We start from the raw sequence: 22,866 nt of genomic DNA on the forward strand, positions 1-22,866 counted from the left end.
AATAATAATTGAATCCGAGAAAGGAGTGATTATTGACATGGAATCAATATACCAAATGCAACTTCTACAGAGCTTACTAACTGGACAATTTGATCTACTACATTCTGATTCTCTCCAAGTTCAATTGAGAAAAACACCAAAGATCTTTGAAACTTCTTTAAGGAATTTCTCTTTCATTTTCTCTTCCTCAAACTCGTCTCTCCACTTCACTTGTCATTCCTAATTTGGCCAAATTAAGGGAATAGTCTCAAACATTTTCAAAGGATAATACACACAAAAAGATGAAATCTTTATGTGAATCCTTCAATCCCACATGACTATCAAAACCCTATAAAAGATCCTACAATTCCACTCGAACTTGCCATCAACAAAAAAAAACAAGATGAACAAACTGTCAGTTGTCTTACTCTTCGCCTTACTGCTTTTTGCAGCAGTCTACGTTGCAGGATCAGATTCTTATCGTCCAGATCCTTACCGTCCAGATCCCTATCGCCCTGATCCTTACAAACCTAAAAGACATTGTCGTAAAAAGTGTGTCCTTCACAAATACGTCCGTGGAAAATGTATCAAACACAAAGTCGTTGGTCGTAAAAGATTCTGTGACAAGTATGCCATTGTTGGAAAAGGACGTTGTTTGAAGCACAAGAAGTTCTCCAAATGCGATAAATACAGCAAGCCATGTGTCAAATGTGTCAAATTCAAATTTAGAAAATTCTGTGCCAAACATCAAACAAACAAGATTTGCGATTCTTATGGATTCCGTAAATTCTGTAAGAAGTTTGGAAAGAAGAGATTCTGTGCAAGACATAAGAAGTTTAAGAAATGTGTTGTTTGGGGTAAGAAGACCACTTGCAAGAAGTTCAAGAAATTCCCAATTAAGAAATGTTTCAAGAAGAAGAGATGTGACAAGTATGTCGATTCATATGCTCCAAGAAAGTGCAGATTTATTCGTAAATGCCGTGTCATTGGTCATAAGAAGAAATGTATCAAACATCGAACTCGTAAATTCTGTAAAAAGCACAAACGCTTCACCAAGTGTATCAAACACAAGTGTAAGAAATTCTGCGCAAAATTTGCTAAAAAGCGTTTCTGTAAGCATCACAAGATTGTGAAGAGATGTTGTCAATTCAAGAAGAGAAAATTCTGTGCCAGAAAGAAGAGATTCCCATCCAAATGTATTCATAGAAAGCATTTCAAGAAATGTATCAAGAGATCCAAGGGAAGAAGAATTTGTAAGAAATTCAAATTCACCAAAGGAAGAAGAATTTGCAAGAAGTTTGCTCAAAAGAAAGTCTGTGCTAAGAGAAAGAAGATTTGTAAGAGAAAGCATCGAAAGGTGAAAAAACACAGAAAATTTGACAGATACTATTAAGAGAGAATGATTTCTCGCAAGTGCACACACAATTTTGAAAAGTTTTGCTTTCGTCGAGAATGAAAGAGAGCGTGAGTGTGTGGCACGAGTATAACTTTTCAAATTCAGTTTTGAACATTGTCATGAAGTTTAATAAAAACGAGTGAGTCCAACAAACTCTTGACATAACTCGTTGAATTTTGTTACTTGTTCAACACTGTGAATTGTGATGGGAACAACACTATGAGATTGACAATCTTGTGTCATGATGAACCACAGCAAGAACAGCAAGAAAAAGGGTTTCCAAGATTTTGAACCATTGTTCCACATTCACAACAAGAAACCATTGGTGGTCTTATTCTGAAGGCTTGAATATAATCTCAAGATTCGGCTTGCCAATTTTGCTGGTGACGTTGATAACAACGTAGGGTAATTCAAATTATGTGATCCCATTGAATAAGTTTGATTTGGAGTTTTCAGTTGATCTGTCGTTTCCGTTGATCTGTCTTTCAACTTGAAACAGCAACTTTTGAAACAAAATGACCATGTTTCCACTCTTAACAACAACGACCCACTCAACAGGAAGAGTGTGGAATCATGTGGTGCTATCTCCAACACTGTTGCGTCTCGTGATCACTTGTTGGATCATTGGTTTCGTTCCTGGCATTCATTGGAACACTGTGAAAACCATGTGTTTGTTCTTGTGGTGGTCCTTTTCATTTCAATTTAACATTCGAATGTATGAATTGTGTTTTTGCATGTGCTTCAATCTTTTATTCATTGCTCTCAATTACAATGCCTTGTCGAAAGGACTCTTTCAATTCAAATCCAATGATTTCTTTTTACAACCCTTGTATGAATGTTTCATGTGGGGTTTCTATGTCTTGCATGCAATGAGATGTTTAGGAGATGAACCACCAGAACTCAAACAAGGTGAGGAATGGCAGGAAGTTGGGGTGGTTGGATTGTCATGGTTGTCCTTTGGCTTGTTGTTTGGAGTGTGTGAAAACAAGTGGATTCTCTCCTGGGTTTCTCTGTTCCTTGTGGTGATTTGTTTGTGCATGTTGCATTCTGGAATTCAAAAGGATTTGCAATTCATTTTGTTTTTCATTGGAACCGGATTTTGTGTGGAATGGACAGGCCTGTGGTGTGGAGAATGGAAATATCCAGAGAATCAATTAATAAGCAACAAATATATAGGCAACAAGGAGAAATTTCAAATTCCTTTGTGGTTTATTGGAATGTGGGGAGGAATTGGTTTCTTTTTGTATCGAGGTGCTTTGCCTCTCATGTGGTGGGTGATGCGTTGGTTACAAAAACAACAACAACAACAACACGACTAGTGTAATAAAGTTGACTCACACCAAAATACTTCACAAATTATTTAAACTACTGTGTGACAAAGGACATCCTTAACAAAATCCTTTTTTATTTTTTCAAATTCTTTGCAAAGTCTTTTGGAATCATGCATTTGATGAGGAGAGATTTTGTAATTTCGTACAAAAAGATGTCTCCCAACAAATCTCTGTGTGATTTCTTTTTGAAAACCACTTTGGCGTACTTGGTGAAGATCTTCTTCTCCTTGTTATCATTCTGCAAAACCTTTGGTGTTTCATATTCTTTTTGAGCTTCACCCAGTGAGGAGGTGCTTGGTTCCTCGATTTCTTCGTCATCCATTTGATCCTCAACCATCCAATCATTCATCGAGTCAATATATGAAACTTCCTCAGTTGGAAATCCAATTTCATTCTCTATAATATTTTTGAGCTCATCCTCAGTTGGAATGTTCTCTTTTGGCACAGCCTTCTTGAATTGATTTCTAAAGCTGATAATGATGGTTATATCTCTCAAATAGGTAGTCTCACTGTAGAGAGAGTTTAGCAATCTGTCACGATCTGAAGGTTGTACTGATTTTCCATTCTCAAAGCACAAGGTAAACTTTTCCCATGCTGCCAAGTTGGTTGATTTGTTTCGTTGGCAAATATTATTGGCCTTTCTACATGACAAGTAGAATTGATCTAATTGATTACAAACAACTCTCTTCAATCCAATATCTTCACCAATTCGAACTGGGAAGTTTTGCAACTCCTCATTTGGAAGAGTCTTGATTGCAGAGACAGCAATTGGTTCTAGATTTTGATGATCGCCATCACCAACAAATCCCAATTGAGGAAAGTTACCATTAATGATGAGATACTTTCCACAACTCTCCTTTTTTTGATCTTGATCTCTCACAAAGTAAATATGAACAATCTGACCATAACACACTGGGCTTGTCTTGCTAATTTTGCTATTCGCAGGTTGCATGACAAACACACCATAATGAGATGGCGATGAAGCATTCTCGTACACAGTCTTTACGTAATCCTTCACAGTGGAAGCATCAATATGAGAGGTAGCTCCCATCAAGGCACCTCCTGAAGGCTTTACAGAGCTGCTGCTTTCAGAAGCAGAGATTTGAACAAAGGCGTTCAAGAAAGTCTTTGCTGAATATTCATGAGTATTGAAAGTGAGCATTCTTCCATGAACGGATTTCATGGTGAACGGTCTTCCATAGGTTAGAATGAGTGGATCGGACGCATCGTTATTGTTGCCTTCTAATAGACGCATGATGATGATTCAAAATTTGTTTTTGTAAAATTGAAAATTAATGATGATATGGATGATGGTAGCACCAAAGGAAATAATACAGGTCAGAAATAAATTAGAGAAAGAGAGAAAGAGAAGGATAGAGGCGAGAGTGATGATCAGTCAATGCAAACAGTGATGATCACCTGAAATATTTTTTTTTAAAAAACTTGAAAATTCACCTCATAGAAAATGTATGCAGTTGCATCTTGTCGCATGAAGATTCCATCTCCAAGTTGAATGTAATGATACAAAATTTGTGCACTTTTTCTAAAGATAATAAGGGGGCTTTCATAGCTTTTTGGAGTTTCTTTCGAATTTTGTCTTTGTCGACCTCAAAGAGAACAATCAAATGCAGAAATATCGAAAAAAGAATTTTAAAAAAAATGAAAGTGTAGGTTTTGATGAATTCACATTCACATCAATGTTCGTGTTAAAACGAGCGTTTGATAATTATTGTTTATGATTTGGATGATTGTTTTAAATTATTGTATGCACAATGAATGTTGTGAAATCCTATGATCAAATTTTGATTCCGGACACAACAACAATAATTTACATTTGAAATCATCGCCCCTTCGGAATGTTGCAATTATTTAAATTATTATTATAGTTTAAAGGTAGATGAATATCCGCTAACTAATTTCGAGGTGAAACAAGTGGTTGAACAACATTTTGAATTTAGAAAAGAAAAATTCGGTGTGAGAGAATTTAATTTTAAACGAAATAGAGATCCCTTGTTGGATTTTGAATGTCGTTTACTGTATTATTTTGACAAGCAAACAATAGTGAAATATCAAAATGAAGAAACTATTCGAAATTTACTTAAAGAGTTGGAGCCTTACCGTTTAACCAAGTTAGAAAAGATGTTGATGGTGAATAATCCTCCATCGACTCTTGTTGAAATTCACTCGGTATGTTTCAGAGATGTGAATGACTCTTCGCTTACCTCTACTATTTCATGGAAACTGGTATATCTTTCAAAATCAAACACCAAATGAAAAGATTATTGACAGTTGTGAGTCACGATACAATGAAGAGGACATTTTGAAAATGCTTGAAATTATTAACACTAATTTATTGAAAACACCAACTGCATCTGCAATTTCTTCAGATAGCTCTGAGAAGAAAAACAAGAAAGACAGAAAGTCCAAAAACAAGGCTGGCGAGAGAACCACTTGGTATGAATTCATTTCGAATATTGATGCAGCGAGAAAAAAAAAGCAAGATGCTCAAAACAAACAAAAGGAACAAACTAAGGAAGGCACTAGTGGAACCAGCACAGACACCACTCAAAAAAGTGACGTGATGGACATTCTGTAATGAACACGAATATCTTCTAGGTCGTTTCTAAAAGTGACACCAAATAATATTTATGCCCATAATGATATGTGTTCTCGTTTCGTGAAATTACTCAGTTTTACGGCTGAGAGTTTGCCATGAAAGCAACTCTTGAATATAAGGAGAATCCAACTCTGAACTTTTCAAACTCTCAATAGCTTTTGACATGACTTTTGTAGCCTTTCTCTTTTGTTTCTCGACCATCTCAATCTTTCCATTCTTATCTAACAGATGCAAATCAAACAACTCCTTTAAAGAGGTACAAAGCTCCCTAAATACTCGTTTGTTTTTGCTCTCCTCAGGAATTTGTTCAATGAGCTCATCCAGGAAAATGAAGGGTACACACACCGCTCGTTCTAAATTATTATAATTATTGAAAAATATATCCTCATCTTCATTCTTAATCATTGGGAAAACAATTCCCGAGTTGAAATACGTCGAAAAGTGGGAGAATTCATAATTTTTCATTCCTGTCACTTCTAGAATCTCACGACCCGTGAAGGTACTAACAATAATTTTTTCGAGTTGATTGTCAGTATTTTTGAGATTCAATTCTATAAAATTGTACTGTCTCTTGATCTCATATTTTGTTCTCTCAACAGCATATTGAAAATTGCAAAAATCTTTGTGCAAGTAATGTACAGATGCAATAAATAATAGAAAATATTCTAAAACTAATGGATGTCCTCCGATAATCCCTAGAGCTGTTGTTAATGCTTTTGAGCTTCTCCAATTAGTCTTATCAATAAAATGACCATTTCCATTCTCATCTTGAATCACAATGTGACCCTTCTTTTCAAACATGTGATCAACTATTTGTTCTACCTGTTCTTTAGTGAGAAGTGGGAATTGGGACGTTGTAAAAGTTTCGTTTTTGTGGTACGAACTACCTGCATAGGTTGGCCGAGTGGGTCCTAATTTGTGAACCCAGTCATCAACCATGCCTTCAATATTTGTACCAATCATGATGGGTGCATAGATTGTATTTGTTCCATCCTTAAATATTGAAGGTAGATCATTATACACTCGAACTAACACGCTAAATGGTTTAAAAGTATAATTCTCAATGGTATATTTCAACAACTCATCACAGTCGTCAAGAATCATGAAAAGAAGTAATTCCTCATCACTAGTCAGTCGAGAGTCATATCTAATAATTTCTGAAGCCAAGCTAATATCTTCAGGAATAAAGTGAAAGCAATTATCAAGAAAATGTCTGTATGGCATCACAAATGGGTTTTCAATGACTTGTGTGAAATATGAATAGATCATTCTGGCAGTGATTAGCTTTTTTGATTGTTGGTAATGTAAGATTTCTTGCGCTCCAAACATGTCTTCCTCTTCCTCTAAAGAACACATATCCAAAAATGGTAAATATAAGTACATAACTTTCTTAAACTTGTGTCTATATTCTTGCGCGCATATTTCCACAGCTTCGATGGTATTCCTTGTTCGTCCAGTACCTTTTCCTCCATTTACAAAGAATGCAAAAGCATCTGCATTCTTAGCATCAAGAGCTGGCTGCTTTTTCACCTTCTCCAATCCGTGTTCAATATAAGATCTTAATTTGGTGAGGAAAAATTGATGAGGTTGATATTTCATCATGTCAGACATCTTTAATTGCGTGAAAAGATTCTCAGCAGCACTTGGAATTGCCGATATTTTCTCAACTTGCTCTTCTTCCATGGGATTAGAGAAAGGTTGTTGAAAGTATCTTCTCAAACTTTCTGCAAAAGTTTTGGCATCGAATGAAAATGTTGATGCTTCGCCATTGGATGGCCGAGGCTGTCTTGTGACACTTGTTACATTAGTATGATAAGATCGTTTTCGATGCGCACCAGTTAAATTCAATTCGTGATTGGTTTCTAACAAACAATAATCATTTTTCTTAATCTTGTTGTGTTGATGGATGGTACGATTTGCCGACTGACAAGCTGCTGCATTCGACGAAGAATTGCCAGAAATTCTCGATGATGGTAATACTCCAATGTTTTTATAATGATTATTATGATTGTAATTGTTGTGAGGTGTAGCTTCCGAGAGGAGATGATGGTTGGAGGCTATGCTTCGGTGGATGTGTCTTCTCATTTTTTAATGTTATGATGAATTTTGAAATTGTTAAGACTTATGGAATGTTGTGAAAATGTTTGATTTTGATTGAGTTTTAAGAGCTTACAAAAGAAGAGATCAAGGGTATGAATATTTTGATTCAAAACTTGTACACCTTTAACCTTGGTTTCGACTCCATTATGGATGATCTATGATTAGGACTAGTCAAGATGAAGTTAGGATAAATCAAGAGAAACAAAAGTAATTCCACTGAGGAAGTGCAAAAAACCTTCATCGTTTTTGCATTGGCGCTTCGTTGGATGAAATGGATGAAGAGGTGGGCTTAGATTGTTGGCCGACAGAGCCAGAGTTGGTGTTGTCACTCGATAAATTCTTCGCAACGGGGGTTCGTGGCAAAAATTGCGACGACGTCGTTGATGTGGGGTTTGATAGAACCACCATGTTAAATGAAAAATCCTCAAGCTTGGGTTTTGCACTGAATCTTTTTCTTGTGACTAACACGGCCAAATCTAAGAGTTGGTCTCCTTCTTGCATGCATGCTTGTATGACCATCTGATTCTTGGAGGTATTTTGCAGATTGGCAAAAAATTGTCCACCTTGAAAGTTTAACAATTTCGTAAGGATCGTTTTTTGTTGTTCTGGAGTCTTGGAAATGACAACCTTTTTGTATCTTCTCTTGTATTGAGTGACATACTTCTTAAATTGTTCCTTAAACAATTGATTTTTTAGGGTTGTATTGCCGTCCATAGAGTCGATTGTTGGTAGATTTTGTAAGGTACATGTTTGAATCTTATTTGGGTCATCCGAAGAAGAAGAAGCGAGCGATCGAGTGCTCTCTTTGCTGCTTTGGGTCGAAAGTGGAGAGGCAGGTGGTGGCATTTCACGCACATGAGCTTTTGAATTTGTGAGGATCCATTTGTTGTTGGAACCATATTCATCAGCATTCAGCACTTGTATCCGATGATCCTGTGGTACTCGTTCACTCTGGTTTGTTGTTGTTGAAGCACACTCGGTGGAAACTTGGGACAACAGATGAAGAGACGACAAAGGAGGTAATATGGTGGCGGAGAAAGATGAGGATGGTGATGATGATGAAGGACGGGATAACGAAGTATGGACATTATTTGTGGCGCATGTTGTAGTTTTGAAATTATTCATCACCATGGAGGGTTCCATTCGCTCCTTGTTGTTTTGGTCGTTATTCGTTTCGTTTTGGAGATCAATTAAATGATGATGATCGTTGTTATGATTTTTGTTACTATTGTTACTATTATTACTATTATTATTATTACTCTTGGATGGTGTTGATGAGTTACAACCCGAATCAGTATTCATAGTTTTTCTTCGCTTCCAACGAATCATATGAATTCAACAGTATTTAAAAACTCTTGTTTCGGAATCTCAATGAGTTCTCTATTATAGAATAACAACAGAATATTACAATAATGAAAATTTCTCGTTTCGGTCAGAACAGTGGCAAACGTTGTGAGAGAGAGTGGGAATGATGATGGTGCAGAGCCTGTGTGTTTGGTGTGGAGGTGTTTTTTTGATCTGTGTGCTTTTGAGGTGATCGGCCCAAATTTGGACGTGTGGCAGACGTCTACAATAGTTGAGGAATCCTTTGGTTCAAGCAGGCTGTGATCATACCAAGAGATGAGGGATATATGGCCATGAGGTCTCACGAGACCACCTCCAAGTTTCACACAAACAACAACAAATTATAATTGTTTATTTTCGAATACTGCATTTGTGCTGGTATTGGTTTGTTCAGCCAAATACAATTGATGGTTCTTGATGTACTCTGCCACCTTGTCAGCCACATAATACTTGATGGAGTGATTTCTTCTTACAAGTTGACGAACTTTTGTTGAGCTCACATCATTGATGATCCATTCTGGAATGACGTGAATGTTTTTCCTATACTTGTACAAGACATCATGTTCGAATATAATTTTCGAAATTGAAATTCCATCTCTCTCAATGCAACACACTCCATACGTGGAAAGAATGTACTCGACTTGTTCTGGAATCCACACTCCCGGTTTCACAAAAGATTCCAATAAATCAGCTCCACACAATAACATAATTCTCACTTTTTGATCATCACTATTGCCAGAAGAAAGAGAATAAAACTTTTCAATTTCTTCTGTGAAATGTTTTAACACAAATAATGTACGACTGTATTCGGTTTGATTCACTTCCCACATATCTAAATCCACCCAGTCCGAATCAGAGACAGCCAATTTACACATTTCCACTCGATGATGTGCCTCTATGAGAGTTGGTTTTCTTTTGGCATAGTCTTGATGAACTGGAGAGATGAAACCACCCAACACAGAAAGCTTCTCTTCATTTTGGAGATAGTCTCGAGCTGTTTCAAACATTCGGAGGTGAGAATTGGTGATCGGATTGAAACTTCCACACGCAATGAGAATGATCGATGTGTTTTGAGTGCAACTACTATCAGTAGTGGTACTACTCGGAAGGGGTCGAAGTTTGTGAGTGGGAAAGACATAGGATGATGATGACGAGGAGGAGGAGTGTTGTTGAGACATTTTTTGTGGTTCGGAGGCAGCTGTGTCACGCGTTGCCAATAAGGTTCATCAGTGCCCATTCTTTCTTTCTCAATAGTGGTATTAATATTAATAGGATCTAGATCATGGATTGATGATGGTAGTCATTAGACACATTTAAAATTTTCCAAAAAAGAAACTGTCTTGGCTTTGGAAAAACAAATTTACCTACAACCTCTGCCAATATTGGTACGACCATCACCATCATCGTCGTTATGGTTCAACGCTTCACGAAATTGCGAGACGAAGTTGAAGTTGAGGAAGAGGACCCATCATCTCTGAAAGAGACAACAAATCCTGCTGGCAGCATCGGAACGAGTGCCAACAATAACAACAATAACGAGTCCTCTCTTTCTTTAGAAGTGAATTCTTCCACACCGTTCATTCTCCATCCATCGACTTTTAGAACTACAGAACTAGCAGCAACAACAACGACAACAACAACAAATGAAAAGAACAACCCAATGCAAACAATGCCCAGTGTTGCTAATGAAAGGCATCCCGAAATGAATATACTGGCTTCAACTCTCTCTTCTCCATCCGCTCTTTCTGACTCGTTGTTGAGTGTTTCAAATCCGAATGTGCAAACTCTTCACCGTCATCATCATTTTCATAACAACACTCACGAATTTCATCACAAAAATCCTCACTATTCCAAAGTGTCCAATTTAAAAGTTGTAGTGAGCCCACCAACGAATCAAGTTCAAGCTCGCTTGTTGCATGACTTTCCAAATGGTGGCGAACAACAATTTTTACACAATACTTATCATATGGAGAGAAATGATGAATTAAGTTGTACAAATGAGGGTTATGTAAAATGTCACAACTCTGTAAATATACACAACAACATTGATGAATATCATCTAGGTGAGGTAAATTTGCGAGAAAAAGGAAAGATTGTGCTTGGAGGTAATAGACCACAGCATTACAATAATTTGGACGATCTCAAAGAGGAATCATTTCACATGGGAGATGAGGAACAAGATTATGATCTTGTCACTGATAAATCTCTGGACAAAATTGAATCAGTGAATTCCCTTAACACAGCTGGAAGTGAGGAGGAGATTAAAAAATTAACATCCAATCAAAAATCTGCCTTATATGCAACCAATGTAAAAATCGAACAGAAAACGCCTTCTCCTCGGAAAATGATCAGAACAAAAAGTAATGTCACAGAATGCAGCACAAGCTCTCAGAGTTCGGCCATGGATCCCATCGACTCCAGTAGGAAGTCCGCAGTTCCTACGGGCATGTGTAAAAATCATACTGATGTGAAAGGCATTGACAAATGTACTTTTTGCAATGAGAATATTTGTCAAGAATGTAAAGTAGATCCGAAAGAAATTCCGTCACTTGTGAAAATTCTGTACCATAGAAATATGAGCAATGTGGTGTGCCATCAATGCCACGAGGAGCACCTTAAAGAGATCAATATTATTTGGTTGATTGTTGGAGGTATTTTTTTGGGGATTGTGTTCCCTCCATTATTAATTGCCGCTCCATTAATTTGCATTTTAAGGACGAGGAATAGGAAATTGAAAAAAGTAGGGTGGATATTGTTTTGGACCATTTCGTTTGCAGTATTCGCATTAATACTGATAGCATGCATATCAGTTATAATACTCAAACATGTTCATGTTTTTTGATTTCATACTAGAATCTACAATATAATAACATCGTCACCATTGCTGCTATCACTCATAATGCTGTCGTTGTTGTTGTTGACGATAACTACATTATCAGGTGGAATGTAATCATCATCATTGTCATCGATAATAACTTCTGTGCACTTAGAATCACCAAGATCATCATCGCTAGAATCAAGTAATTCAATGGCCATACTGGATGTTCTATTCTCGTCGTCAATTAAAATTACTTCAGAATCATGATCGTGTCGATTTTTAAGGGAGATGACACCTGCACTTTTTTGTGCCGTTGAATTGGAATCAGTAGTGGAGGGCAACGGAAGACCAATGTTTTTTGTGTCCAATATCCCTCCTACTTTTCTCTTTGAATACAGTTTTGGTTTTTGTGAATTTGATGTGGATGGCATAGTGTTGCATTCTGATTTAGGTGATGATAATGACAGTGTTGACGAGGATGCAACTGTACTATTTGCTGAAACAGATTTCTTAAAGAAAGATTCCATAAGTTTTCTTGATTTTTCAATTCCAGAATAATTCTTTTTCGAATCACATGCTACTCCCTTCTTTTCTGGCTCCTTAATTTTGATAAAAGCTCCTCCACACTTTTTCTCGTGATCTGGAAACCAATCGTCGTATTTGTTTGGAGCACGATTCATAGCTCGTTTTACCAACATTGAACATTTCGTACATTTCCAATGATGTTGACGATAATAATCAACTTCATCATGAAAACTGTGATATATTGTAATGTGAATTCCAGTGTTTGCCTCAACTCGATTAATGTAATTCATCCACCATTTAAAATTATCTCCATGGCCTTCCCTGTCGACCACATTGGACTCTATAAAAAGAAAAGCATGAATCATTTCATGAACCAAGGTCGATATAGTGTCGATTGAAGGTCTAAATTTCAGTAACTTTTCAGAAAGTGAAATGGTACACACTCTTTGAGTCACCTGCTCCTGCTTTTTTACAACATCACCCGGAGTTTTTCCTGTGTAGGTTTTTGTGATGGTTAATTTTTGGTATTGGCTGTAACATATTCCAGCACACAAGGTCATTTTGTTGCTCCATCGTAATGTAGTACACGTGCTGAGTTTGTTTCGAAAATATTTCTGATCGAAATGTGTAAATAATATATGAACGTCGGGAGTTGGTGATTTTAATTCGGATAATATTATTGCATCGTTGATCATTTCCATGGTTTGATTTGAATAGATAGGAATGTCGTGACCCCGATAATGAGGAATATTTGATTTGTTTGCTTGATGATGACAATTGTGATTATCGGAACAAGTATTAGATGAATGTGAGCACGAACTCCCAGATACATCACGATTCAACTTTGAAAGGGATTGATGATTGCTGTTCGGACTCTGCGTGTCCACACGTGGTGGTTGTGTGAGCTTTAAAAAAACAGAACGATTTGATGAGGGCTGAGGCGGCATTTTTTGGTCACGACCCATTCCTCTCTCCTTATGAGGATGGAATTTCTTGGCGAAATCCAACGTTGGGAATGATTCGAGAGAAAAGGAGAAGGGATAGCATTGCCACTCTCGTGTCCCAAGTCGCTTGCGTGGTGAGTTTCCCCTTAATATATTCAACCAAAAAAAAATAGACCGTCCTTTGATCCTCTCCAAACAGATCTCAATTTGTTCAGTGCGCATTTCTGTTGGCCAACAGCAAACAAATAACGCACAACAAACGTAACCAACCGTTGAATTGCAACACCATCATCGTTCCACAGAGAAACAACGCATGATTCCGAACACCAACTTTTTCTTCGGGTCTAGTAATGTTAATCCCAACAACGTGAATGATATGGTGAATCAGCATCATCAGCAAAATACAACCACGACGACTACATCCACAAATCCAGAATATGAAGTTAGAAATTTCAGTTCACCACATATTGGCTCCCAACAACAACAGCTACAGCGACCACCACCAACAATGCCGATGAGCTTATCGTTAGGACAATACCAACAAGGCTTTCATCAGCAAGCTCCTTCATCATCTTTCATTCGGATCAACCCGAACACAACAACCACAACCATCATCAGCAACAATACTAATTTTAATAACAATGCATCCACACAATATTCAGTTACAAATTTATTTTCCGTGCCGTCATCAAGCATTTCACAACAACAGCAATTTTCACAACCTCACTTTTTAACAAACTCCCAAACCCCACAAAATCATCCTTCCATGACGACAATCATGACTCAACCACAAATGAATGAAATTATCAACCTACCAATTAATAGCCATCCACACAGCACTCTTTCTCCGCAAATACGACAACCTATTCTTCCACCACCTCCTTCTTTGAATATCCAGCAACAATATCAACATCCATCCGTCAATGCCACAGGTCAAACATCCATTCTCGACTCGAGTTCTACAGTTCGCGCAAGCGACCTCCTTGTAGCATCAAAAATTGACCAATTCTGTTCTCCTTTTTCATCTATTTCACCTCAATCGCTCAACGCAACTAGTTCATCAATAAGTTCAACATCTTCCTCTTCTAGTGGCTCTTCATCGTCGTGGCCTTCTACTCTCCAAGACCCCAACTTTACAAAAAATGTTCTAAATGTCACACAAGGTAAACATGAAACATCATGTTTATTATGCAAAATTCGACACAGAAAATGTGATTACTGTTATCCATTTTGCACCCATTGCTCCAAAGAGGGTCGAACATTTTGCTTGTATCTTCAAGGAAAAAAAACATCAAAACAGCAAGAAGAACAAGACCTGAAAAATGATATGTTTGTCGTAACAGGAGATGAGGAAGATAATATTTCTAAAAACATAACAAGAGAAAATATGGACACAATTTACAAAAATGTGCACAATAACATTTCTGGCATCAAATGCGGACCTGAAATTACTAGCAAGTTATCTTATTCGTTAGCCATGAAACTCATGGGGAAAATTCTTCCAGTGGCGGAACGAGATCTTCTTTCTCAATTACTGAAAGTTTCTCTTGCACCTCAAAACGAAAAATTTGTTGGAAATTTAGAATATTTCTACAAATATTTTAATACACTCGAAGATACAGATCGTGCCATGATGTATATTCTTCAATGTCTATGTTTACAAAGAATTGGAGAGAAAAAATTAGGAAGAGAGCAATTTGAAAAAGCTAGATCCAAAATGTCAACTATATTTGATCATGTGTCAAATTTCAAATTAGTGTCAGTTTATGCATTGGTGGTGGCCTATCTTGTAGGTAAGTAGCAACAATGGAAAACATTAAATGTTGTGATATTTCTTTATTGATTTTCAATGTCTCTAGGCGAAGGAGAAAAACAAAAAGCGGAATATTATTTAAATCATGTGAAATTTTATGTAAAAGAATTTCAGCCGACATCTGAGAACGCTCATTATTTATTGAGAACCGCTCTCTTTTCAGAGTCTTTTCTGCAAAGCAATAACTATGATCAATTGCTTACTCATTTCGAGAATATTCTAGTCTTTTTTACTCCCAAAGAGGCAGCATCATATAGTCTATCGGAAGATGCAGCAGAGACTGTTTCCAAATACGTCGCTAGTTCAAATGAGCAAATTTTCTCCGCAAAAGAGCCCAAAACACCAAATCCAGAAAAAGCACAACTAAAGAAACAACTGGCAGAGTTGAAACATTTTGTGGACAAGAATAAGCAAGAGTATCCAATTGGATTCCACCAATTATTTGATTCTCTGTCAACGAGTTCTGAAGGCAGTGAGCATGACGATGAATTTAATGACAGTCAGCAAGAAGAGCCAAATGAAAACGTGGAAAAGAAAATCAAACAAATTAATATAGCAATAGAAAATATCAAAGCAATTTTTGGAACAACAGATTACATTGGGAACATGTTCATGACATTTCTTTATTCAATTGTGATTTTGAGGAAGCATAGATCATTTAAGGGTGAAATATCACTTGAGGCCATCAAATATGCAGATTTAATCTCAAAAACAACGCAATATGACGATTTTATTTATTCCTCATTTCCATGCTCTGTACCAATTTCACTTGCTTGCAAGGTACATTTGCAATCACTGAAGAATATCTTAAACAACTCGACTTCACTCATTATTGCCGAGTATGCAGAAAAATTGATCACCTATCTTAACATGGATTATAATGCACTGAAAATGCTGGCCAATCGATTTCAGCTGGTAGATCAAAAGTACAACAAGCTGCTGCTGGAAACATTAGCCACGCTGGAAAATTTTCAACAAATGAAGGAGAACGACCCGACACGATTTATCTCATTGCAGCACCTTTCACAATACATGAACGTTTTCTAAGAATCTAGGACTCTTTTTGTGAACACGTATTCTTGGTGTATTGAGATAATTTCGATGATAATAATACCTAGAACTATCTGGGGCTGATTGGCCACCATGCCCGAAATCAAACCTTGTAGCGCCACTTTTGCATTTAAAAGTAAATGACCAAAATTTGGGTCTATAAAAGAACCTTAGATGGTGGCCATAGATGGATAGTATAAGGTTCAAAAAGATGATTTTCCATTAAAAGCGAATTTTGATCCACATAACATCTCCAACCAAAAAAATGCTCCAAGGATGCATCCCAACAATCTTAACTTCCCAAATCAACCACCGCTAGCGTCATTGCAAACACCACAACAACAACAAACGAGGTTGTTTCAACAACAACAACAACAATCACAGCCTTCCTCAACAACGGAACAACCTGGTTATGCAGTGCCCTCCATCATTTCGGCGCCTTCAAGTCTGATTGGAAATAGCCTCCGAGCTAGTAGTTTGTTGATGGCCCAAACAGACGATTCTCATCCACTCTTGTTTCCTGCTGTTGAAACAAAGCAGCACATGGGGCAAGAGAGAGGATCAACCATGGAACATCCATCATCAATGAGAATTAGTATTGAAAGAGTGGAATTTCCAAACACGCCATACACGCATGATGGCCAGTCTTTACCGAGTCATCTCGCACAACATCATTGTGAACATTTCAGTCAAACTAGAACTCATGCGTTCGAACGGCAACCATTCTCATCATCATCATCCATGCAACAACAATTTTTGTCACCACCAACTACCTCGACGAGTGGCTCAGATGGTGCATCATCAACCAACGTTTTGCCTCCAAACCAATATTTGGCTTCAAATTTTATGATGAGAGAAAGTTCTCATCAAACCCAAACGAACTCAACAAATTTACAAACATATGAACATCCATGTGCTCAACTTTTCAAAGCAGACACTTCTTGTTTGTTATGCAAAATACGACATCGAAAATGTGACTATTTATTTCCATGCTGTTCTAATTGTGCTAAAGAAAATAGATCATTTTGTTTGTACATGAAGAAACAAAGTCAAATTTCTCAATCTTCATCACCAATGATGTCTTCATCAGAATTTTTACTAAGTGATACAGAAGCAGAATCAATCTCATCTCTCCTCCCTAAAGAAAATATTGAATCCATCTACAAAACAATTTACAACAATATCAGTAGTTTAAAAAGCAGCCCAGAAATTACAAGCAAACTATCTTATGAAATATTTCTGAAAATTATTTTAAAAGTTTTACCAAGTACGGACAGAGAACAAATTCTTCAATTTATGAAAGTTTCCTTATTTCCTCAAACAGAAAAATTTGTTGGAAGCTTGGAATACTTTTACAAATATTTTCATGATCTAGGAGAAAACGATTGCTCATTCATATGGACTTGTCAAGCCATGTGTTTTCAAAGAATTGACAATTTTGCATTAGCCAAAATGCAGTACGAGAAAGCACGATCGAGAATGGCAATTGTTTTTGACAATGTTTCAGATTTTAAAACTATGTTAACTTATTCATGGTTAGCAATTTATCTAATTGGTAGGTTTATTTTAATGGACATAGTGATCACTCTCAAATTTATTATATCATTTCTCGATGAACATTGTCAATATTGATTCAATTTTCATGCGTGATAGGAGCTGGAGAGCGTCAGAAGGCAGAGTATATTTTGAATAATGTCAAGTTCTATGTGAAAGAATTTCATCCTGAAGCAGAACGTGCTCATTGTCTTTTACGAACGGTATTATTATCAGAGTCTTTTTTGAGAAGCAATTATCGAGATGAGCTACTCGAGAGTTACGAAACAGTTCTCATGTTTTTCACACCCAAAGAAACCATCAACTACAGCTTGTCACAAGATGCTGTCGAGAATGTATCAAAATATGTGATAAGCTCTAATGAAAAAATGTTTCAGTACCCAAAAACAACCAAAAAAAGTCATGAAAACTCTCTTTTCAAGGAGCAGCTATCGAAACTGAAAGAATTTTATGAATATAACAAGGACAAACAGGATTATCCTTTGGGTTTTCATCAACTGGTTGACTCTCTATCTTGCAGTTCTAGTAGTGATCGAGGAGATGAGTACTATCCAGAAAAACATCCTATTGAAGACACGGAAAGCTTGGAAAGTACCATCAGAAAAATTAACATTGCTGTGGAGAATATCAGAACAATCTTTGGAACCAAGGATTTTGCAGGAAACACATTCATGACCATGCTCTATGCCATTGTGATTTTGAAAAAACACAAAACATTTAAGGGTGAAATATCACTGGAGGCCATCAAGTATGCAGATTTAATCTCAAAAACAACGCAATGTGAAGATTTTAAATACTCATCGTATAGTACGGCTGTTCCCATCTCTCTGGCATGTCGAGTGCATTTGCAATGCTTAAAGAATATTCTTTCTTCCGTCTCGTTGATCATCACTGAATACGCAGAACGATTACTGACATTTATTCAAATGGACTATCGAGCACTCGATATGCTTGCCAGGCGCTTTCCTCTCGTCGATCAAAAATACAGAACTCTCTTGAAGGATGTATCAATGACAGTAGAGAAATTTGAAATGATGAGATTGAATGAGTCCTCTCGATTTGTCACTCTCGAATATATTTCTCAACATTTAGCTCTGTAGCGACGACAGAAAGCGCACGAGTATAATTATTCTTGTATTGGTGTACGAAATTCGTACTTGTGCGAGCTTTGGAACGAAATGGCAAACCTACCAAACAAATACTTCTTAATGGCATTACCACAAAAGACCATCGTTATTGTTGTCGCAATCACTCTCCTGTCTATTGAACGGATGGAAATGGAGCAATTCTACGACAATGGTCATTGCTTTTCTCTTAATGCAAATGTCGTACGTTTGCACTTTCATTTCTGTCGTATTAACCAATACAAAAAGGAACGAACTCCAGGTTTGTAGAAAATCAGCTTCGCACCATTCATGTGGTATTTCTCAAAATGGATGTGGTTGTTTCCATCCGAGGATCCATGATTTTCTCCTCGTTTAAATTTTCTCCAAAATGCCAACCGAAACTGCCGGATACTAAAGCGCAGCAATGGGTCTGCACAAACGATCATTAAATGCATCTCGAGGGGACGCCACCAAGTGATTCATCAAAAAGAAAACCACTCATCATTATTAATTGAACAACCATACAACCAATTTCTCTTCTGCCTTATTGATCACCACCATGATGATCACTCGAATGCCTTGCAATGAAACAACAACGATCTTTCCAACATTACTGAGAAACAACACCTTGACCAACAATCCAAACAGTTCAAACAGTTCGAATCCATATGGCAGTTGGTTTCTCTTCATGAAACAGTTGTTTCTTGATAAAAGTGTGACGGATCCTTTTACTCTCTTTGATCATTCATCGAACACACCACACACATTGTTCCCATCCCATCATCAACAACAACACCTCCCGAATGATGATGATCCATCATTGAATTGGATGATCAACATCACTGAAAATGTTATGAGCTGCAATACCGTTGCATCACTTCACACACAACAACAACACTCTTCAAACACAACAACAGCTGCCAACCATCCTTCCACTCAACCACAAACTCCCCTCGACAACCACAACAACGTTTGCCTCCGTGATTTTGATACCTTCTTTTCGGCCAATACTTTTTCAGAATATTCTGAAACGCCAGAGAACATTCAATGCATTGAGCAACTGAAGCAAGTGTTAATGCTGAATGGTTTTATACAACAACAACAACCAAACAGCAGCCAACTCTGTAGTCAACCTAACCTGAACCTAATCAATACAAATGTGGTGGCAGATCCATCTTTCGATTGGTTCAATGCCCTTTTTGATATCCAAGAAGAAGAAGATTCCAGTCTTCCTTCCTTTTCGGATTCGAGTTTTGGTTCAACAACAAGTCAAAATCATCATCCATCCCTCTCAACAACAATTCCTCCTGTAATAATTACCTCTTCCTCTCCTGTTTCTCCAACTGTGAACAACAATCCATCCTCTTTAAGAACATCCGAAAAGACGGAAAAACAAATAGAGACACTTTCGAAAGTGTCAAAACCTCAAAAGACGACGAGCAAGAAAAACAAACCTAGGAAAAATCCAAGACTGATTTTTGAAAAAGCATGCAGAGAACAACGACCTCTTGAGTTTGATGTTGTCACCACGGAAGAAATGGCTCTCAAAGTGTCAGGAAATGCCTTAAAACAAAGAGGAAGACCAAAGAAAAAGAATCGAAATTCATCCATCACCATACCACAACAAGATACTCAATCCTCAAGCAAGAGTCCATCGTCGTCTGTTCCTGTTCAGTTTGTTTCGAATTGTTACGATAAGTGCAGTAAAATTTTCAAATAATTATTGAATCAAATAATTCTTGTTGAGCTACAACTGGACAAGTGATATTTGTCTTGTCAATGAATGTTTTTAGAATAGGTATTGTGAATTATAACTTTTCAATACACCAATTGAAGGCGCTATCATGCAAACAAGAGAGAATGTTTTCAAATTCTTCTAGTTCTTTCCGATACACATCAAAGTCATCATCTCCATGAGCATTCGTTTCGCTCAATTCAACTGGAATGAGATACATTAGACTTGTTCCAATATAAATTCCACCTCTATTAGGTTTAAATTCAATATAATACCATATTTCATGTTCTTCAACAAAGTAAATCCTTACAGGATCCAAATTGGGCTTGGATGCTTTTTTTCAAAGATTTTGAAGATGATTCCTCAACAACATGTTGAACCTCTTCTTCACAACTATCATCATCAGAGTCATTCCTTTCCAAAGTCTTGATCGAAACATCCTGAAATCCAATACCACCTTTGATTTTCAATACAGGATCAGGATGTACCAACAATAAAGGTTTGACGAGAGTTTTAAACTCATTCAAAGTTATCTTCTCCTCTGAATGAATGTTCTTTTGATATTCCAGAATCAAGGATTCGAGTGTTCCTGAACGATATTCTGGTGGAGAGTGTTGCCGTCCTTGTGAAGCAACTTTCGGAAGGTTGGAATTCGGAATGCCTCGAATAATCATACAATCATACAAATCATTCAACACTTGAATCCATTCCTTGTCCAAATAACGAATCTTCCAATCATCGTAAAAGCAACCCAAATCCTCAAGAGTGGTGTATTCCTTTCCATCCGATGGATTAGTGTGAATCCATTCCTCTAGATTTGCAAATTCAAAATAACGATGTCGAAGTTCCTTTCGATGTCGCAACACTTCACGAACGGCTTTGAGATCAATGATTGCATCTCCGGTGGCCTTTACGAATTTACTCCTATTGCCCATTTTTCTGTCGATGAATGAAATTCTTCAACTTGAAAGAAAAAAAGCTTTCAAACACTACTCGAAAAAAAAATGTTTTCGAATGTGGGTCAATCATCGGAACGGAGAACGGAGGACGGAAAGAGAAAAGATCACCATTCTCCTCCAATCACTCATTATGGCGATCATGATGATGACTCTGAAGAGCACGATGATTTTAAAAAAAGAAAAGTTTCCGAGAACGAGGATGATTCTAAATTCTCACAACAAGTCATTCACGACTTGATTGAACAAAAGAATTTTGAACAAGCCTTAAATTTATTGATGAAATGGATGAATTCGGATCGAGCAACTCCAGATGATAGTGTACACATCTTTGAATATTTAAAAAAAATGTACAAATTTGGATTTTCTGATTTTTCGCAAACATTTCGAGATTTGGAAGATGAACAACATCAAAATGATTGTAAAAAGTTACTTCTTGCATGCATGTATTGTGGAAGATGTGGACATGCAATTGATTATGAAAAAGCAAGATTGTTATTTCAATCCGATTCACTTAAATCTCATTACCTTTCTCAGAACATGATTGGAAATCTTTACTTTGAAGGAAAGGGAGTTCCAGTCGATTACTCAAAAGCAAAAGAATACTATGAGTTGGCTGCACATCAAAATTATTCGAGTGGAGTTCATAATTTGGGAAATGCTTATTACTATGGCTATGGTGTGACACAAGATTATGCAAAAGCTAAAGAATGCTTTGAGAAAGCGGCTGAAAGAGCACTTTTTGAAATGACATGTCGTCATCATTTTTCCTTTGAAAATCATTATGCAGAAGCATTGTGTGCACTAGGAATGTTGTATCAGTATGGAATAGGAATTGATCAAGATTTTCACAAGGCGAAAGAATGTTATGAAATGGCATCAAACTATTGCTCAGCCAAAGCATACTATAATTTGGGTATCATGTTTAATTTAGGATTTGGAGTGGATCTTGATTACTTGAAAGCGAAAGAATATTATGAGTTGGCTGCAGCACAAAATCACTCTCCTGCCATCAATGAATTAGGAAATTTGTATTTTAATGGCGATGGAGTCGATCAAAACTTTGAAAAAGCCAAAGAGTACTACATGCAAGCCATACAACTGAACAATGCTGATGCCACCTTTAGTTTGGCAGAAATGTTTGAAGATGGTTTGGGAGTCACTCAAAATATCGAACAAGCTGTGAAATATTACAAAATGGCTTCCAATTTAGGACATCCTGGGGCTCACTATCATTTAGGAACCATGCATCGAGATGGCATTGGTATGTCTCAGAATCTCACTCTAGCAATTTACTATTTCGAGCTAGCTGCCAAACAATGTTTTTTCGATGCAGATGAACAATGTAAGGATTTGAGGTGGAAACGATTTTGTTTACATTTCCACACTGGATTGATGAAACAAACAGAGGATGAAGAATCGAGTGATCGATTTTCAGATGTGACTATTATTTCGTTCGATGAGGAAGAGGAAAACGATTACTAGACAATGTATTCACGTGAATAATTTCACTATCATTGTACCAATCAGGAGACGTGTTGACAGCTCATGAAAGACTGCGTCGTGTTTAGTTTCAGAAGGAAATAATTGTGAAAGTC

General features: G+C 37.0%; 13 protein-coding genes across 13 annotated transcripts; 7 read left to right on the forward strand and 6 right to left on the reverse strand.

Moving 5' to 3' along the window:
* Nucleotides 1-382: 382 nt before the first annotated feature.
* On the forward strand, nt 383-1,372 carry FDP41_010278 (uncharacterized protein; the record flags this gene model as incomplete). The annotated part of the gene is made up of 1 exon (XM_044700558.1): nt 383-1,372. One exon carries the CDS (start codon nt 383-385, stop codon nt 1,370-1,372), a length of 990 nt encoding a protein of 329 aa, XP_044567926.1.
* A 1,407-nt stretch (nt 1,373-2,779) lies between these two features.
* FDP41_010279 (uncharacterized protein) lies at nt 2,780-3,961 on the reverse strand (the record flags this gene model as incomplete). The annotated part of the gene is made up of 1 exon (XM_044700559.1): nt 2,780-3,961. The coding sequence occupies one exon, from the start codon at nt 3,959-3,961 to the stop codon at nt 2,780-2,782; it is 1,182 nt and encodes a 393-aa protein (XP_044567927.1).
* A 404-nt stretch (nt 3,962-4,365) lies between these two features.
* Nucleotides 4,366-5,302, forward strand: FDP41_010280 (uncharacterized protein; the record flags this gene model as incomplete). Its single annotated transcript, XM_044700561.1, has 3 exons — nt 4,366-4,373; nt 4,593-4,893; nt 4,985-5,302. 3 exons carry the CDS (start codon nt 4,366-4,368, stop codon nt 5,300-5,302), a joined length of 627 nt encoding a protein of 208 aa, XP_044567928.1.
* Nucleotides 5,303-5,389: 87 nt separating this feature from the next.
* On the reverse strand, nt 5,390-7,408 carry FDP41_010281 (uncharacterized protein; the record flags this gene model as incomplete). The annotated part of the gene is made up of 1 exon (XM_044700562.1): nt 5,390-7,408. One exon carries the CDS (start codon nt 7,406-7,408, stop codon nt 5,390-5,392), a length of 2,019 nt encoding a protein of 672 aa, XP_044567929.1.
* Nucleotides 7,409-7,660: 252 nt separating this feature from the next.
* FDP41_010282 (uncharacterized protein) lies at nt 7,661-8,725 on the reverse strand (the record flags this gene model as incomplete). The annotated part of the gene is made up of 1 exon (XM_044700563.1): nt 7,661-8,725. The coding sequence occupies one exon, from the start codon at nt 8,723-8,725 to the stop codon at nt 7,661-7,663; it is 1,065 nt and encodes a 354-aa protein (XP_044567930.1).
* A 383-nt stretch (nt 8,726-9,108) lies between these two features.
* Nucleotides 9,109-9,945, reverse strand: FDP41_010283 (uncharacterized protein; the record flags this gene model as incomplete). The annotated part of the gene is made up of 1 exon (XM_044700564.1): nt 9,109-9,945. The coding sequence occupies one exon, from the start codon at nt 9,943-9,945 to the stop codon at nt 9,109-9,111; it is 837 nt and encodes a 278-aa protein (XP_044567931.1).
* A 233-nt stretch (nt 9,946-10,178) lies between these two features.
* On the forward strand, nt 10,179-11,609 carry FDP41_010284 (uncharacterized protein; the record flags this gene model as incomplete). The annotated part of the gene is made up of 1 exon (XM_044700565.1): nt 10,179-11,609. The coding sequence occupies one exon, from the start codon at nt 10,179-10,181 to the stop codon at nt 11,607-11,609; it is 1,431 nt and encodes a 476-aa protein (XP_044567932.1).
* A 14-nt stretch (nt 11,610-11,623) lies between these two features.
* On the reverse strand, nt 11,624-13,057 carry FDP41_010285 (uncharacterized protein; the record flags this gene model as incomplete). Its single annotated transcript, XM_044700566.1, has 1 exon — nt 11,624-13,057. The coding sequence occupies one exon, from the start codon at nt 13,055-13,057 to the stop codon at nt 11,624-11,626; it is 1,434 nt and encodes a 477-aa protein (XP_044567933.1).
* A 310-nt stretch (nt 13,058-13,367) lies between these two features.
* Nucleotides 13,368-15,914, forward strand: FDP41_010286 (uncharacterized protein; the record flags this gene model as incomplete). The annotated part of the gene is made up of 2 exons (XM_044700567.1): nt 13,368-14,847; nt 14,914-15,914. 2 exons carry the CDS (start codon nt 13,368-13,370, stop codon nt 15,912-15,914), a joined length of 2,481 nt encoding a protein of 826 aa, XP_044567934.1.
* A 279-nt stretch (nt 15,915-16,193) lies between these two features.
* On the forward strand, nt 16,194-18,571 carry FDP41_010287 (uncharacterized protein; the record flags this gene model as incomplete). The annotated part of the gene is made up of 2 exons (XM_044700568.1): nt 16,194-17,472; nt 17,571-18,571. The coding sequence occupies 2 exons, from the start codon at nt 16,194-16,196 to the stop codon at nt 18,569-18,571; spliced, it is 2,280 nt and encodes a 759-aa protein (XP_044567935.1).
* An 859-nt stretch (nt 18,572-19,430) lies between these two features.
* Nucleotides 19,431-20,297, forward strand: FDP41_010288 (uncharacterized protein; the record flags this gene model as incomplete). The annotated part of the gene is made up of 1 exon (XM_044700569.1): nt 19,431-20,297. The coding sequence occupies one exon, from the start codon at nt 19,431-19,433 to the stop codon at nt 20,295-20,297; it is 867 nt and encodes a 288-aa protein (XP_044567936.1).
* A 305-nt stretch (nt 20,298-20,602) lies between these two features.
* FDP41_010289 (uncharacterized protein) lies at nt 20,603-21,247 on the reverse strand (the record flags this gene model as incomplete). The annotated part of the gene is made up of 1 exon (XM_044700570.1): nt 20,603-21,247. One exon carries the CDS (start codon nt 21,245-21,247, stop codon nt 20,603-20,605), a length of 645 nt encoding a protein of 214 aa, XP_044567937.1.
* Nucleotides 21,248-21,316: 69 nt separating this feature from the next.
* Nucleotides 21,317-22,753, forward strand: FDP41_010290 (uncharacterized protein; the record flags this gene model as incomplete). Its single annotated transcript, XM_044700572.1, has 1 exon — nt 21,317-22,753. One exon carries the CDS (start codon nt 21,317-21,319, stop codon nt 22,751-22,753), a length of 1,437 nt encoding a protein of 478 aa, XP_044567938.1.
* Between the last annotated feature and the right edge of the window lie 113 nt (nt 22,754-22,866).

Source organism: Naegleria fowleri, assembly GCF_008403515.1.
Source record: "Naegleria fowleri strain ATCC 30894 chromosome Unknown tig6, whole genome shotgun sequence".
Classification (NCBI taxonomy): domain Eukaryota; phylum Heterolobosea; class Eutetramitea; order Acrasida; family Naegleriidae; genus Naegleria; species Naegleria fowleri.